General features: G+C 34.8%; 2 protein-coding genes across 4 annotated transcripts; one reads left to right on the forward strand and one right to left on the reverse strand.

The window, feature by feature from the left end:
- Positions 1-1,370: 1,370 nt before the first annotated feature.
- On the forward strand, positions 1,371-12,105 carry LOC107774310 (putative amino-acid acetyltransferase NAGS1, chloroplastic). Of its 3 annotated transcripts, none has more exons than XM_016593806.2 (10): positions 1,371-2,170; positions 4,635-4,722; positions 5,624-5,829; positions 5,961-6,112; positions 7,747-8,164; positions 8,608-8,705; positions 9,160-9,271; positions 9,387-9,546; positions 10,351-10,423; positions 11,741-12,105. In XM_016593806.2, the coding sequence occupies exons 1-10, from the start codon at positions 1,814-1,816 to the stop codon at positions 11,889-11,891; spliced, it is 1,815 nt and encodes a 604-aa protein (XP_016449292.1). In that variant the 5' UTR covers positions 1,371-1,813; the 3' UTR covers positions 11,892-12,105. The 3 variants fall into 3 exon arrangements, with proteins under 3 accessions (XP_016449292.1, XP_016449294.1, XP_075097690.1); XM_016593808.2 differs by lacking the exon at positions 1,371-2,170 and adding an exon at positions 3,325-4,007; XM_075241589.1 differs by lacking the exon at positions 1,371-2,170 and adding an exon at positions 3,334-4,007 and having other exon boundaries at positions 5,964-6,112.
- Positions 12,106-12,852: 747 nt separating this feature from the next.
- Positions 12,853-16,634, reverse strand: LOC107774309 (ADP-ribosylation factor-like protein 8b). Its single transcript, XM_016593805.2, has 6 exons — positions 16,447-16,634; positions 14,428-14,509; positions 14,280-14,312; positions 14,065-14,186; positions 13,479-13,640; positions 12,853-13,233 (listed from the first exon to the last, which is right to left on the reverse strand). The coding sequence occupies exons 1-6, from the start codon at positions 16,482-16,484 to the stop codon at positions 13,116-13,118; spliced, it is 555 nt and encodes a 184-aa protein (XP_016449291.1). The 5' UTR covers positions 16,485-16,634; the 3' UTR covers positions 12,853-13,115.
- Between the last annotated feature and the right edge of the window lie 328 nt (positions 16,635-16,962).

The raw sequence follows: 16,962 nt of genomic DNA on the forward strand, positions 1-16,962 counted from the left end.
ATGTTTTCAATACGCCCTTCACGTGCAATCTGATTTTTTTTCATGGTCCTAAGCATGTGGTTATGCATTTTCTCATAATAGATCAGAGATCAAGTGAGATTTGAACCCACAATTTTGCCGATGTTGAGTTGTGTGACCAAGCTGATCCTGCCCATTTTGATACAATGTCTAATTGTGTGTCTATTTTAATCAAACGGTCAAACGGTTACATAACATAAGGTACACTATTATTTCTTGGGAATTTTATGGGAATGTATCAAAAAAGACTATTTACCGATAACTAGTCATCTTAGTCATGCTAAAAAAATAACCAAAAAGATTATCAATGATATACACCTATCGAAAAATATAGACAAAAACAAATTCAATGGGTATTGTTGCGATTCGTTGAAGACACATATATGAGGCAATATACAAATTTTGGCGAAAGTTTGAAGGTAAATTAGACTAGTTTGGAGTCAAAATTCATTCCCAATAATATACAATATTTTAAAAAATTAGGCAATTTTTTTTTTCAATGGGTATGGTTGAAATTCGTTAAAAACATATAGTTGAGGCAATATACAAAATTTGAGCAAGATTGTAAGTGATTTGGAATGGTTTGGTGTCAAAATTCGTAGTTAAAATCGAGCTTAAAAAATTCTTTTGCGAAACATATATTTCACACACAGATATACATGTATATGCATGTGATACACATATGATACATATGTGATATACAAATAATACAGAGTGTGATACGCATATTGATCATCTTTTTTCATGTTCATGTTAAGATGTACACATTCTATTCCAACAATACCACGCGAAAGAAAGCAAAAATTTTAATATTTTTTTGCTAGAAATTGCTAATTGACTAATAGTGGTAGCATTTGACTAATATTAATACTCCCTCCGTTCCAATTTATGTGAATCTGTTTGACTGGGCACAGAGTTTAAGAAAAAAAATGAAGACTTTTGGAATTTGTGGTCCTAAACAAGTTCAAATGGGGCCAGAGTATTTGTGGGTTATAAACGTTCTCATTAAGGGTAGAGTTGTAACTTTAAGCTAAATTGTTACCAAATTTAGAAAGGATTCATTCTTTTTAGAACGGACCAAAAAGGAAATAGGTTCACATAAACTAGAACAGATAAATATTTTATGAATTGACCGTGATTAGTTGCTTATGGGCGGACAAAACCGGTAGTTCCCTTGTTTCTTTGATTACCTCTTTAATAATCAATGGACCTACACTACCTTGGAGTTTTGTTGTATGTAGTGTGAAAAATCAAAAATGTATAGTACTATCATAGTTGTACAACATTTAATAATCAATTCCCAACAAACACATGACGTGAAAAATGTTCGAATACTTTCCCTAAACGAATCTAGCTAGTTTCTGTGACTTGATGCTTGACACTCCATATAGAGAGTCCCACAAATTAAAGTCTATGTCTCCCCTTTGTGTTTTTACCACATATCCTTAATTCTCTCTTTCTTTCTTGCTAAATTCATGGTTGTAAGCCATTGATTTGATCTCCATGCTATTATCCAAGGACACATGATTATTACATACACGAATAAAGAATATGTCTCTTTAGCACGCCACCCCTACTTCATCTTCTTTACGTAATTATATTTTTCCATTCTGAATTTTTTCATTAGTGTTAAGCAATGGAGCTAGCTGCAGTTCGGAAACATAAACACGTCGTCAAGATTTGCCAACTAAGTTGTCTTCTCTTTACTTCCACCGTTTAGTACTACTTTTTTTGGTCTTCAATTGATCATAAACACCGCCTTTTCGCCGCTTATTTGGTATTTTTTTTCAAGATCATGGCAATGTTAAAACTAAATTATGGATGGAATTTGGGGATGGGGAAAAAATCTGATCTTTTCATAAGGGGAGGAGACAAATTATTGAGAATTGAAGGGAAGAGAACAAATGAAAAACAGAGGACTCGTTTGAGCTGCTGCAGTGGCATAACAAAAAGTGGCGGAGTTATTACTCTGAATGATAATTATTATGGTTTGCCAATGGCAGCAGCTGAAGTTGAAGAAGATGAGGGAGAGGAATTTGTGAAGATGATGAGAGAAATCCAGCCATATTTTCTAGCACACAGGGGTAGCACATTTGTCCTTGTTCTATCTGCTGAGATCATTGAAAGTCCTTATTTGTCTTCTATACTCCAGGTGTGTTAGCTTCTCTAATTGATCTTTTGAATTCTAGTTCGAATTAAGAAGATTTTGGACACCAAATCTTTTTTCTTATGGAATAGCTGAATAGTTAGTTAACCACTATTTGACTGTAAATTTAGTATAAATATAGCAATTTTAAAACTATGTATACATATATTTTGAGTTTGACGTAAAAACAGTAAATATTCCACGCTCAAATTAAATTCTATATATCAGGGCAATCTCCTCGGAAGTTATATACGTAATTTCATATTTTCAATAGATTGATGTAGAACCTACTTATTCTTTCTCAAATTAACTCGTGTAGTGATCTTTTCCATCATATAAAATGGTAAGGAGTATTTCTCTCTTTTCATCGATCAGGGCGTACTTCTTTAACGTGTATGTGGTGTGCTCTATCGCCCTAAATTTAAGCGATAGAAACTCCACTATTTTTGTTTGCTTTCGCCACCCGTTATCATTAAACTTATGGTTAGAATTTCTAAATTTTGGAGTGTTAACACTGGGTTATCAAATACAGTCATTGATTTTCTTAATCAATTACGGTAATCTACTTATTAGCCAAGAATAAGTGGGTGAAGGTGTGTTGTGAGTAACTCTAATTTTTTAAATATAATTATAGTACCGGACTAGTTTATGCGTACCTCAATTAATAATAGTAACAGAATACTTATTAAATTGACTATTCTAACCATAGTTAATTTTTCCAAGAAGGCATGGACTTCCATGTGAAAAGTGGCAATAGAATAAATCAGCTAGACCAATATGTGCGTGCATGTGATTCACGTGTCTGAAAACAAAATAAGATTCTCGTAAGAGCTCGCTTCCAATTAATAGCACCACTTGGTGTGTCAGCTTTGTCGTTAATGATCACAAATTAAACGTGGCCCTTCATTAGGAGATTAAATTGAAAAAGAGGGAGAATCAAACAAAAACAATTTAGATTAGTAATTGGTAGGTGAGGAAAATATTTTAATTTTCTCTTATTTGACTTATTGCTCGAAAAACAATAAGTATCTTTGGAAAAAACTATCTTTTGATCTATTTACTACACATTGAAAAATAAGGAAAAAATTACCTATTTTTCAAAAAATATTTTTTATGGAAATATTTCACTCATATCAATATATATAGAGCGGAGCTAGAAGGCGAGATATGGGTACAGCTTAGTAATTATAATCCAAACTTTATATTTATAAATTTATTAAATATGTTCGAAAATTATATTTGTAATCCGATTTTAGACTTCTAATATGTATAGTGTATAAAATTAGATGATTTTTGCAGCACCGTTTAGTTCCCTCTAATTAAGAAGAAGACCGGTCGGACTGGACAGACCCGGTCGACGGTTAACCAGTTGCCGGTTCATGTCCGTTCCCGACTTTCCACAACATTTCTCCTTCAATTCTCCATCCATTCAGTAGCCGCAAAATATCAGCAGCAGTATTACTTATCGGAGGGGCATTTTCATTTTCTTGCTAAAACCACAAAATTCCCAATGTCAGCTTCAAGCCCTTGTTCTCCAGTTTCAATAAAACAATGCCACCAACCAATTTTGATACCTCGAATTCGTAATAATTTCCAATCGAGACGAAAGCTGTTATCATTTGGAGTTAATTTGTCAAAGAGATTTTCAATAAGGTGCAACGTTTTTGGTGAAACGGAGAGTGCCGGTTTATTTGACGTGAGTAATGCGATTAAGGATGATATATTCGTGGGGTTTTTTCGAGAAGCTTGGCCTTATTTTCTTGCGCACAGGGGCAGCACTTTTGTTGTTCTAATCTCAGCTGAAATTGTTGATAGCAGCCCTCATTTGGATCCTCTTCTCATGGCACGTTCCTAAATTTAACTTTGTCTTTCCATTTATCTATATTCCTAGAGTTTTAAGTTATATTGTAAAAAAGAGTTTTGCACTATTAGGTCACTTACTAAAGTAAATTTAAGTGAAATTTGTAATTAGGTAAATGTGATCGGATAGTGTAATTTTTCAATGCTTACAATGTATATAACTTAAAACTTTATTATTATTCCTAATCTTTTATTCTACTCCATCTATCCTAATTTAAGTAATATTCTTTCTTTTGTACAAAAATGATGACTTTCTATATTTGGAAATAGTTTAAATTAAACTTAGTATTTTAACAATGAGATTGTTTATAACTTCTTGCCAAGTCAAACACATCACATAAATTGAGGATGAAGATTTTTTTTTCCTCTTTTAATGTGTGATATAGAGAAATTTTAATTTTAAAAGAACTATAATTCACACAAATTTTAAGATTTTCAAAATAAAGCGGAATGGATGTAGAAGATTCATATAGTCTATTTGAACTAGTTTAAGATGGAGTAGTGATTAATTTTTAGTAATAGCAAGTTCTTTATTTCATTGATTTTACCTTACTTTCAGTAATGTGTGGTGAACAGCTGGGCTTATGCTATTTACTCATAAAACTTGCAGGATATTTCTCTACTTCATGGATTGGGAATCAAGTTTGTTCTTGTACCTGGAACTCATGTCCAGATTGATAGCTTTCTGGCTGAAAGGGGTCAGAAAAATGCTGTTATTTTCTTTTCTTGTTTATTTTCATATTGCTAATTTTTTGCTGCTACCTATCTTTTCTTCGCCGGGAGCCTTGGAGCAACGGTAAAGATCTTTCCATGTTACCTATAGGTCATGGATTCGAGCCGTGGAATCAGCCACTAACGGTTGCATTAGATTAGGCTGCCTATATCACATTCCCTTGGGTTGCAGCCCTTCCACAGTTCCTACGTAAACGCGGGATGCTTCGTGCACAGGCTGCCCTTTACCTCAAATGTTTATTTTGCAGAAGAATGTTGGTTTTCCTTGTCTTAGTGTTATCATCCTATAGATGGTGTTCCTGCATTGGTACATCTATTTTCCTATTAAATGAGGAGAAGTATCTAAATATGTTATATAACAAACTCCGAAGACATTAAGCCAATGAAACTCAGGAAAGTCTAAAATGGTATTTTCCGTCCAATTTGGCTCGACTGTTGCTTGGGGGAAACTGCTTTTGTTTTGCTCTAAACAGTGAAGAATTCAGGTTAAAGCTTGATCAGCTAGCTAATGATGAGCTGGAGCACATAATCTAGTAAATAGCTTAGATGCAAGATCCTATTTTCAATTACATTGACTATAATACATTCCCAAATATTGCTACAATTAACATGGAGAAATCCAAAGCTACGGTTATTCCTTTTCTTTCATAGAAGAAAGAGAAAACAACCACCTTATGCATTTCAAAATAACCAATCGTTGCATGCAAAGGAGTTTAACAGCGTATGCTACTTACTATTCAAATCTTCTACTTTTTCTCTTTTTAGTTATCACTATTATGTTAATTTTATTTTCCCTTAACTACAATTTGTCTCTATTCTATGAAGCATATTCTCAGAGGCAAGTGATTTGATAACTCTTTCTCACAGGAAGTGAGCCCAAGTATGTAGGCCGCTACAGAGTTACAGACCCTGATTCACTGATGGCTGCAATGGATGCAGCTGGGAGAATTCGTCTTATGATAGAGGCAAAATTGTCTCCTGGGCCGTCATTGACTGGTGTCCGCCGACATGGAGAAAATAGTCGCTGGCATGATGGTGTTAGTGTTGCCAGTGGTAATTTTCTAGCAGCAAAGGTGAGAATATGACCTCATTGCATTACGTAAATATATGAAATGCATTTGTCATTCTTTTTGGGTTTTAAATTTTCTGGCATCAAATATGACAATGAGATTGACTTGTGATTTTCATTTTAATTTTGATGCAGAAGAGAGGAGTTGTAGAAGGAATCGATTATGCAGCAACGGGTGAAGTAAAGAAGATAGATGTTTCTCGAATTCGTGAGAGGCTTGATCAGGATAGCATCGTGCTATTGAGCAATCTTGGTTATTCCAGCTCTGGAGAAGTTTTGAACTGCAAGTATGCTTTATGGCTTTTGATATGTATCTTTGTTGATGTTATGCATCATTATACTTAAGTCATTAAAATCAGCGAATAAACGGAGTTATACTAAAGTGTGGTGATACATAAGACTACAGCTTCGTGTAGTTAATTTCCCTGTTCTGCCCTCTCTTTCAATCAAACTTGTAGTTGGCATTTTCATGCTTACTTTAACTTATGTGACATTCTCCTTTTTCATTCTTCAACTGTTTGACGGGCACAAAATGCTCCTTTTCTCTTTTTTTTGGTGAGACTCGTGTACTTGGAAGATTGCAATACTTAAATCTCAGTGATAGGATCAATATCCAGAAGTCAATCCAAAAAATCAAAATAAAGTCTTCTAGTGATATCTTAACACGAAAAAAGGGGAAATAACAAGCAAGAATGTGATATATGCCTAGGGTGCACGTCGTCAAGTGTTATCAGAAAGAAGTGTAAAATTAAGTATTGGAAAAGAAATGTTACTTCGGGTTGATCTCATTCAGGTCACACATTTGTGTTTCTGGTTACTTGATTGAATAAGTGTTACACTCAAATTGTGTGTTTTCTTATAGTAATGTTTATTTACCTATCAATCAACTTTTTCAGGATACATGTACATTTAGATAGAAGTTCAAAGACTCTCAACTGAGTGATTAGGAAGTACACCAACAACTTTCTATGCTTGTCCTTCTTTTGGTTACAAGATAGTACGGTTTTCTTATAAATAATATTGTGTGCGCACACACATATGTGGAACAAAAAAAACTCCACTCTGTTGGACGGGTGATATGGATGGGCTTGTTGAGTTAAAATTAGCTTAGCACTGGACTATGAACACATCTTTATTCCTCATTACAGATAGAAGCCAATAATTTTACGATTTTATGTTGGAATGCTATTCTTTGTATCAATCTTTTATTCTTGGGAACTTAGCTTGTTTTACACAGTGGTCATCTGTTTGCAGAGATTACGTCATTTTAGTTCTTAAATATGTACTATTTTTGCATTTTTCTATAAAGTGTCAATTAAGCTAGATGCTCAGTACACAACATTTTTCTGGGACTACAATCCTGAGTCAGCTTTTTGTGGATATGTTTGTGCGTCACAGCCCTCGGTGTGAATGCCTGTCTTTTATATCAATCTACTATTCTTGGGAACTCGACTTGTATTACACAGTGGTCATCTGTTTCATGATGCCATGCCGAGTTACTTCATCTTACTGTTCGTAATGTGTAACAAGTTATGTTTTGTCTGGCCGTCTTATTCGTTTCTTAACTCTCAATATACAACATTACTGACACTTCAATCAAGAGCCAATGTTTTGTCGATATGTTTTCTCTTTCCTTCTTTATTTTTCCTCGAGTTTTAAGACTGATAACGTGTTCTATTTTATTGAAGCACATATGAAGTTGCTACAGCTTGTGCATTGGCTCTAGGAGCAGAAAAACTGATTTGTATTATAGATGGTCCGATTCTGGATGAGTCTGGCCGTCTTATTCGTTTCTTAACTCTCAATATACAACATTACTGACACTTCAATCAAGAGCCAATGTTTTGTCGATATGTTTTCTCTTTCCTTCTTTATTTTTCCTCGAGTTTTAAGACTGATAACGTGTTCTATTTTATTGAAGCACATATGAAGTTGCTACAGCTTGTGCATTGGCTCTAGGAGCAGAAAAACTGATTTGTATTATAGATGGTCCGATTCTGGATGAGTCTGGCCGTCTTATTCGTTTCTTAACTCTTCAAGATGCTGACATGCTGGTTCGCAAACGAGCAGAGCAAAGTGAGACAGCAGCTAATTATGTAAAAGCTGTCAGTCAAGAGGACTTCAATTGTTTAGGTCACAATGGTTCCAATGGATCAATCTCCTACAATATGAATGGTTTTAGCCAACAATACAGTGTCACATTTCAGAACGGTGTTGGTTTTGACAATGGGAATGGGCTTTGGTCTAGTGAACAGGGTTTTGCCATTGGAGGACAAGAGAGGCTAAGCCGATTAAATGGTTATCTTTCAGAGTTAGCTGCAGCTGCTTTTGTGTGCAGGGTAAGATCCTGGCTGTCTAATCACTATATCTGCAGATTCATAAAATTGTCTAACCTGGACAATAATTGTCTTGTTATTTACCCAAACCCTAATTATACAACAGAAAATTGCATATTCTCTAAACTTGATCCTTGATGGCAAAAGGGGTAGATTTTGGAAGACATCTTCTCTTTGCTGTAAAACTTATTTAATAGCTTGTGCAGTTGAGATTATGTAATATTTACAGAATATTTAACTGGTTTCATGTCCCCACTACATGCTATGGCTATATGGTTTGCGGTATCTAGTAGATATCAACTATCACTGTGATCTTTCATCTCACTTCTTCACTTGAGGAAATTATCATGTCTCTAATAAATTGAAACCTCGTTTATCAATATGATATATATATATTGGCTTATTGGTTAAAACTTTTGCCAATTATGTACTCCATTTGCCATCAGGGAGGTGTTCAAAGAGTTCACCTGCTGGATGGTACTATTGGTGGAGTTTTACTAAAGGAATTGTTCCAAAGAGATGGAGTTGGGACAATGGTAGCTAGGTATGCAAATCTTGATGAATATTGATTGTAATTTCAGTCAAGGCATGTTTATTCAATTTTCCACATTTTCATTGTTTCCTCTTTAAGCTGATCAATGGATTCACTTTTCTTTGAGTTTTTGAACCGTCAATCCCCATGATTTGGTGTATGATCATTAGAAGTCATTTCCAGAATTTCTTGAGATGTTTAGCCAGCTACTTATGTTGCTAAAATAAACCGAACCTCCTTTTACATTAATGTATAGAACTCCACGAGCAGTGAGAATCTGCATGTTTCTGATCCCTCCCAATTGACATTATATTTCTAACTAATGAAGTTCATGATTGCCCTATCTATAGAATTAACAGCTGTATTCTCAGTTTTATAAATATGTTGGAACATAGTTAGTTGATATTTGCTATACCTTTTATGACTTATCCTTCAACTAAGATGTGCATGAATCTCTCTTCCTCAGTGATCTTTATGAAGGAACACGAATGGCTAGGTCGTCAGATATTCCCGGGATCAAACAATTATTACAACCTCTAGAAGACTCTGGAACATTGATCAGAAGGAGTGAAGAAGAGGTTACAGTTGATGCTTTCTATTATATTTTAATAGTTATTAAATCAGCTTATATTTGGTTAATGTTTGTATATCATTTTTCTTTTTTCATAATTGGGTGTTTTTAACCTGTTCTAGCTGGTGGAGTCGTTGCGCTCATTCATTGTTGTGGAGAGAGAAGGCCATGTTATAGCTTGTGCTGCTCTCTTTCCTCACTTTGAAGAAAAATGTGGAGAGGTTGCTGCTATTGCCGTTTCTCCTGATTGTCGTGGCCAAGGACAGGGAGACAAGTTACTTGGTATAGTAACTCTTTCCTCATTGTAAAACCATTTTTCTTCACAATATATGATGCATGTAAGCAGTTTCAGGACGCTGTGATTATTTGCTTTAGTCCTTATGAAGTTAGAAATGCATTAACAAGAGAAGTTACAACAATTGCTTCAGTCTTTACGAAGTTGCTTTAGTCCTTATGAAGTTTAAGCCTCTAGGCACTTGAATAAGCATGTAGTAAAAGAAGTCACTTTAGTTTTGTGTACTTTTGGTAGTTTATGTATCCATCAAGCGGCTTAATGCTCGGAATAAGCACTTTCAAATAACAGCATGATGGGTCTAAGCATTTTTCTTTTTTGAGTTGTCAAGAAACATAGCAGTCAGTCCAAAGATAGATACCATCTGCCCTTCCGACCCATGATCCTTATTTTTGTCTAAGTTCAAACTAGAAGTTTGTAACTTTTATAAAATTGGTCCACAAATTGTAAGAAGATAATGATGGAGCTTAAAAATCTAGTGATAAAGACAAACAATTTGCATACGGTCATGTTCATAGTATTACTACCAACATCCATATGCTGAATGTGTCTGCTTGTGCCTATTAATTGATTTACTCGGAAACATGTTGAGAACTAATTTCTCATAGTCGTGCTTTTTTGATCTGGCTTTTTATTGAAGAATTTGAGTTCTAGTTGAGACAAGTAGTTATATGTTTACTTCTGATATCTACCTAAACACAGTTGGCGTCCTTGTACTTTTTGGTCTGAATTAACATTCTGGGCTTTTTATTGCAATAGCCAATAACTGTCTATTCCAAAAAAAACACTTGCAGATTACATTGAGAAGAAGGCATCTGCCCTTGGATTGCAAATGTTGTTTCTCCTTACAACTCGCACAGCTGATTGGTACATTCCTTTCCACTTTCCTGTACCCTGGCCAATATATACATTGTTCGTCCTATTGGGCGAGTGAAGATTGATTGCTGAACTAAAATGCAATGGACAAAGGCAGCGATAATTAAACTGAATTTGAGAATGTAGGTCCTTAGTCATCTCAACAAGGAGATAAGCTAAGATGCTATTTTAGGTACAGAGAATCAAAAAAGGAAAAAAAGTGCTTCTTTTGATTGACTGTTATTATTACTATTTAGGATTCATGAACACTCTCAAGAAGCAACATGTATGTCTTAGGTATATGTGAAGTACCTGCAACTCTTGCCCAGAAATAAATACTAAAATTGGATATGTTGGCTCCTTGATGGGCACTTGTTTAATACCTGTTAGATTATGGTTCAAAGTCGCATTAATATGATCTGCTCAAACATTATTTATTTACTATGCATTTTATAAAGAGAATTTGAAGTTGGAATTTTTGTAGAAGATAAAAGAATGTGTAGTTTGTATTGTTTTAAGTAGAGTTATAGCACTTCACTAGTCAAATAATAATGAAAAATGATCATCCACTCCGGCTGATCCAAAAAGAGAAACTACATATCTACTCTATCACACAGTTTATTCTCTTTTAAATGATTCTTTCTTTTAACAAAAAAATTATTCTAGAGTCAAGAGCAGGTGATCACTTAGGGATGATCCACGATAAATTCTTTATTGGCCAATACTTTACCTTGTTATTATCAAGTTATTTAATTATAAAGTGGTGCCGAATGCCCTCAATCTTATTCGTCTGTGCTCAAGTGAAAGTACTCAATTACCCAAAGTAGCGATAAGATGAATTCTCACCGAGGTATTGTATTCAGATGAGCTACACTTCTATGTTAAAAGTTAGCACTTTAGTGTACTACCTTCTAACAAATACTTATCTAATAGCATGCTTTTCTTTTCTTTTCTTTTTCTTCTCTTTTGCCATATATGTCATTGATCAAATTTTCTTCTATTGTCCATTTTTAGTCAATATGTGCAAATTTGCTGAATTATATTGACCTTACATCCAGTTTGTGATTAAGAGCAAAACCACCCCTCTAATTTTTTAAACTATTTTACAATTCCCAGTGCTTAGTAGACCTTTTAAAATTTAAAAAAAAAAAAAAAACTTTTGATAAGTCCCAATTCTTGATAGACTTATACAAAAAAACCTCACGCATTTCTATTGAAGTTTGATTAACAAAATGTTCAATGTTGAGATTGAATTTGGTCCTTGAACAAGAAAAATATTATTGACAGTCGGTCTGTATTTGATGTCCATGTATGTGTTTCTCTCCACAGGTTTGTGAGGCGTGGCTTTTCTGAATGTTCCATCGACCATATACCAGCGCAAAGAAGGAAAAAGATCAATCTTTCTCGTAGGTCAAAGTATTACATGAAGAAGCTGCTACCTGATAGGAGTGGTATACGTTTTGATAGCCCTTTTTCATAAGAACATAAGAGGTTTCTGATTGTATATGTAGTGCCGCTGCAATAATCTGGATTTAATGGTCGATCCTTGTTATTCTGTGACAGTTTAAGTTTAAGAATCATAGCAAAGAAGTGTAAAATAGTGCCTGTAAAATAATTATAAAGATAAAATTTTACTTTCCCAGGTATGTAACATTATCTGCTTTATAATTCATGCTTGTCTCTGTTTGATTCAAGTCCAAATATGCATGGAGTTTTAATTCTGAAATGAGGTTTTTTCCATTCTTTAAGGTCAAAATTCGATCAAAACCACGTATATTGATCATCCCAACTCCTAAGTAGCAAGACTGCTACTATACTTCAAATTAATTGTCTAATTCAACATTAACACATTTGTTAAGGTTTCTACCTAGGCAGAGATTACACTTTTATGGCGGAACGTGTGGAATAATATTTTATTTTAGCTTATAATCGTGCACTCTGTTAAATTAATTGCTAAATCCAAAACTGTTTCTTTAAAAGTTTTTGAAGCGGTACTGTGATCTTTTGCATTCAACTATCTCTGGAATTTGTAGAGGAAAAAAAAATTAGTGATTTTTGTTAGAAGATACCGAAGATTTAACAAAAGAAAGGACAGGCTAAGTATATTTATTTGTCTTACTTTCATTACTGCCACATAATTCTAGAGCTCATTTTTTCAAGCAGAAGAAACGAACCCCTGTCATTCCAAGGGGGCAAGGAATTACCGGACTGAAAAATCCTTGAAAGCCAATCATACACGGTTTAAAACTCCGGAGATAATGTGCTCACCCCTTTATCCTTTACCACTTAAATACCAAATTTTTCGAACTATGATGTGTGCTTCATCCACACATCATGCTTCTGTATTACAAAGGCTTGGGCAATTTACTCTGATCATTTCAAGCTCTCATAGGTGGATATACATACAATTTGGCATCAACTGCTGCGACTATTGTACATAAGCAGGAAAATCAAATCAATTTAGTTCCTTCAATTAATCAGTGAAAGTACCTCTCAAAACACATTAGCGAATCATATCTCCATAAGAGGGAAGAGGCATACACAACTGCAGGCGGAGACAACACAAACTAAAATACAATACCAACTCCTTCAATTGGGAAAAGAAAAATAATTTACATACAAGAGAACTCTGGAAAACGCAGCAGCAGGAATAGCCTCACAAATTCAACAAACTGATCAGTAGTACGAGAAAGGAATATTACGCTCAACTCTTTGATTTTGAGTGCTTAACAAGCCAATCAAGGACTGAATCAATATTGGTGGAATTCTTGCATGAGATCATATAGCAACATACCTCTCTATCAGTTACAGATTTCAAATCCCTGCAATATAACAGATCATTCAGAAAGACTCCAAATGAAGAAAACATGTAATGCAACGTTTCATTGAGGTAAAAATAGGAAGGAAAAAAAAGGAGGGGTAGCACGAGGGATAAGTCTCGTCCTGTTCAAAAAACAGGAACAGAAGGAAATGCAGTGGAATTTGCTTCCTACCACAAGCTTTTCCAACCATTTAGCCAAAATGAAAGAAGACAATATTTTTCGCTCGTGGAATTTTATCTGCTTACATCTGATCAGTCAAAGCCTGCTTGGAAAGAGCTTCAGGCTTGTCAATCTTATTACCCAATACCAGCAACGGAATACCATTCAATGATGGTTTGCTCAGCAGGTCATGAATTTCACTTCTTGAAATACTAACATTATCATGATCAGCAGCATCAACAACATAACTGCAGGGAAGGACATTGGGAAAAAAAATCAAAAACAAGATATGACAATGGCTACCAGGATCATTAGTAAAATTCCTTCATAATTTAAAAAAAGAAAAAAGAAAAACCGGCTAAAAGAAAGGAATTCTACCACCCGTGAGGTATATTAGAAATGAATCTGTCAAAAGCCTGATCAGGTAATTTGAACTAGCGGCTGTTCTTTTGACAAACCATGGTTGGAGAAAACTATGCAACCCAAAAGTATTATGATTATGCAAAATGACGAGCACTCAAAAAACTCAAGTAGCAGTGAATATGCTTGTATAAGTGAAAGTAATACTAAGCATGTAACTGGATTCATTTACTTCCATATATAAAAGATCAATGAGGAAGGAATATTAACATCCACACAATGTAATTAAATAAGCTGAAGATGGATGCATACACTATAGCAGAAACTGCACGACAGTATCTTTCCCACATACTGCGAAATCTGGGTTGACCTCCAAGGTCCCACAATTTTATAGTCACATTTCCTTTAGTCACTTTCCGCATGTTAAATCCCACCTAAACATCCAATAGATTTTGTAGTATTATCACAGATAAAAATGACGCATTAAAGTTGAAATTGGATTTGGCTTACGACTAGGAGCTAGGAAGCGTTGGTATCATGTCTTCACTGTATCCGCCAGTCTAAGAGTAACAGGTCGAACAATTATTAATAAGGCACCAAATTCCATCAGGGTACATGGAAGCAAAAGGATACGAAAAATAAGCATAGAAGAACAATCACTACTTATCTACTTACAGCTATGACATTTACAAGTGATGTTTTTCCTGCATTTTGCAGCCCTATCAAAGAAAGCTCCATTTCCTGCTGAAAGAAGAGGCTGAAGGAAAAACAAGTTTAATGAGCTGATATGAGGAATCCATATATAATAAAAGGAGAGGCAAAGCAATCAAATACAAGTGCATATGCAAAATGGCAACTCCGACGTGTGTATAAAGCCCTCTGAAAATAAAGATACAATAACTTACAGTACTCAAACTTTAAGCCACGGTCCAAAAGCTGAAGTAACAATTACACACAAAGGCTAAGTTGAGGGACCAAAAACAAATGTAGCAAGTAAGAGGTCCAAGTTGCACAACACGGCATGAAACTACTAACACAGGAAGGATGGAAAATACTGCAGATCTACCAATAATTAGTCTGTTGATCTAGTTCATCTCCCAAACCAGCCCTCTTGAGCTCCAGTGAAAGTTCAAGAATAAGATAGAAGCACATAGCGCACCCTTAACTGCCAAAAATGTATAAAAGGAGAAGGGGCCACCATTTATTTAATAAATTGATTTCACATTTTCACCTTTCGTCATCTAGTTCTTTGAAAAACTAGGACAGGTGTCCAATCATTGGGATCAGATGACACTGACACTTGACAGATCATCTCAGTCACACAGATAAATTATGCTTCTTGTGAGAGAGAGAGGAGGCCTCGAAGACCACGCAACCAATCTGTCTACAGCAATAAACCTCCATGAAAATACATGAATTTAAAAAAGAAAGCCTAAAAGTAATAAGAACACAAGAACTTAGGCGGACGAAAATGTTACTGGCAAGTTACAAAAAAAATTGGTGTGTGCAAGACAGGAAGTCCCAAGCTTGATTAGAACAACGAATTAACAAATTTTCAATAGTTCACTACGTGACATCTGAATGAATATTGCAACTAGAATTAGAGTCTATTTAAGTCTGAAAGGTTAAAGAGTACTCAGTTGAACCACGGATCAAAATTTCTTGTCATAGAATTTTTTTTTTAAGGTAATAAAATTTCGTTAGTGAAGGGGATAAATACCCTTATACATGAAGTGTGCCAAAAAATAGAGAAGCCTCACACAAGATCTTGTCATAGAAATAAATGACACTTCTTATATGTCCTCCGTGCACGGGGGAAGAGTCTGGACTCTGGATAATGAGAATACATGGGAAGTTGTCTAACTATACTGCTCTTAATCCCCACTTCCACAGGTTTGGCTCTGTCTTTGTGTTTTGCATGTCATTAAATTCAGCAACATAAATTTCTAAAATATGAGGGCATGTGGTCGCCAAAGTTATCAAGGTTTCTAGATAAAATTCATAGTAAAACCTCGGTAAATCAATGCCTCTTGCCACCTAAAATGAGTCTTGTGAAGTGCGTGACCATTTAATCTAAAAGCTTGAGCTGACAGAGAGAGTACGTGCTTTTAATTACTCCCATCATATTATATCTCAACAAAGTCAATAACAATTAATGCTAATCACGAAGAGTTATATTCCTCATCTCAATCAAATTCCCGAAAAAATGGACAATACAAGCACCAGCAATCATAAATCAACATTCAACTCATAAAACTGATAAAATTCCGAATTACCAGAACACGAAACATTCCGTTCAGCGGAATCGTTTCTAAATGATTAAAATCAACAACAAAGAGCTCCCAAAATCCTTTATATTGTAAATGCATATGAAGAGCGAGGAAGGAGTTGGAGATATTACATCAATCACTTAACTCTCAATCCTAAACTACTTGAGTTGAAGTTCACTATATTATGAATCTTTTACATTTCATTCCACTCTCCTTTTTAGTCTGTCAAAAAGAATAACACATTTTTATATTTGAAAACAATTTTTTAACTTTCAAATTTTCAATTTTACCTTAATGAGATTTATAGCTGTTCGTTTTAGACGACAACTTTTAAAAGGTTTTATTTCTTTTTTAAACTCGGTACCCAATCAAACATATTCATATAATGAAAAAGGAAAAACGAAGAATTAGATTGGAAATATACCTTCGAAGCCAATTGAGCAAAGCTTCCCAAAGACCCATGGCTAACGCGAGGGGTCAAAAACGAGAGCGAGAGAGATCTGTTAAAATGTCAATATAGCTGAGATCTCTCTCTCTCTCTCTCTCTCTTTCTCAAAAAAGAAACAATGTTTCTGTCGATTTGTCTTTGTTCAATTGAACCTTTGGGACATTATTACTAACTAAATATGAGAATTGTACATAGGCGATGGAATCAGATGATTATGATAGAAGATAAAGCGAGAGTCACGGATTTGCCCTCTGAATGAACATGAATTTACGGGACAGCCATTATGATTGTTAAATGTATTTCGCTGTAGGTGTGGGACAATCCAACTGGCTAATTAGAGGTTAATTTCGATTGGTGGGTGAATTACCAAAATCATTGGGCGGCCCCCCTATTCTCTGTTTTTTGTCCTGCATTTTGATTGGTCTCCACTCTCCAATAGAATAATTGTTTTTCTTTTTTTAAACGAAAAACTACCAGAAAAGTCACAAATAG

The sequence above is a fragment of the Nicotiana tabacum genome, chromosome 21, assembly GCF_000715075.1.
Source record: "Nicotiana tabacum cultivar K326 chromosome 21, ASM71507v2, whole genome shotgun sequence".
In the NCBI taxonomy this organism is placed as follows: Eukaryota; Viridiplantae; Streptophyta; class Magnoliopsida; order Solanales; family Solanaceae; genus Nicotiana; species Nicotiana tabacum.

Coding starts and splice junctions, on each gene's coding strand:
- LOC107774310 (XM_016593806.2), top strand. CDS start 1,814: ATGGCAATGTTAAAACTAAATTATGGATGGAATTTGGGGATGGGGAAA. Junction 4,723..5,623: donor TAGCTTTCTGGCTGAAAGGG/GTCAGAAAAATG, acceptor TCTTTCTCACAG/GAAGTGAGCCCAAGTATGTA. Junction 5,830..5,960: donor GTAATTTTCTAGCAGCAAAG/GTGAGAATATGA, acceptor ATTTTGATGCAG/AAGAGAGGAGTTGTAGAAGG.
- LOC107774309 (XM_016593805.2), bottom strand. CDS start 16,484: ATGGGTCTTTGGGAAGCTTTGCTCAATTGGCTTCGAAG. Junction 14,187..14,279: donor GTGAAGACATGATACCAACG/CTTCCTAGCTCC, acceptor TTGGATGTTTAG/GTGGGATTTAACATGCGGAA. Junction 13,641..14,064: donor CGTGCAGTTTCTGCTATAGT/GTATGCATCCAT, acceptor CCTTCCCTGCAG/TTATGTTGTTGATGCTGCTG.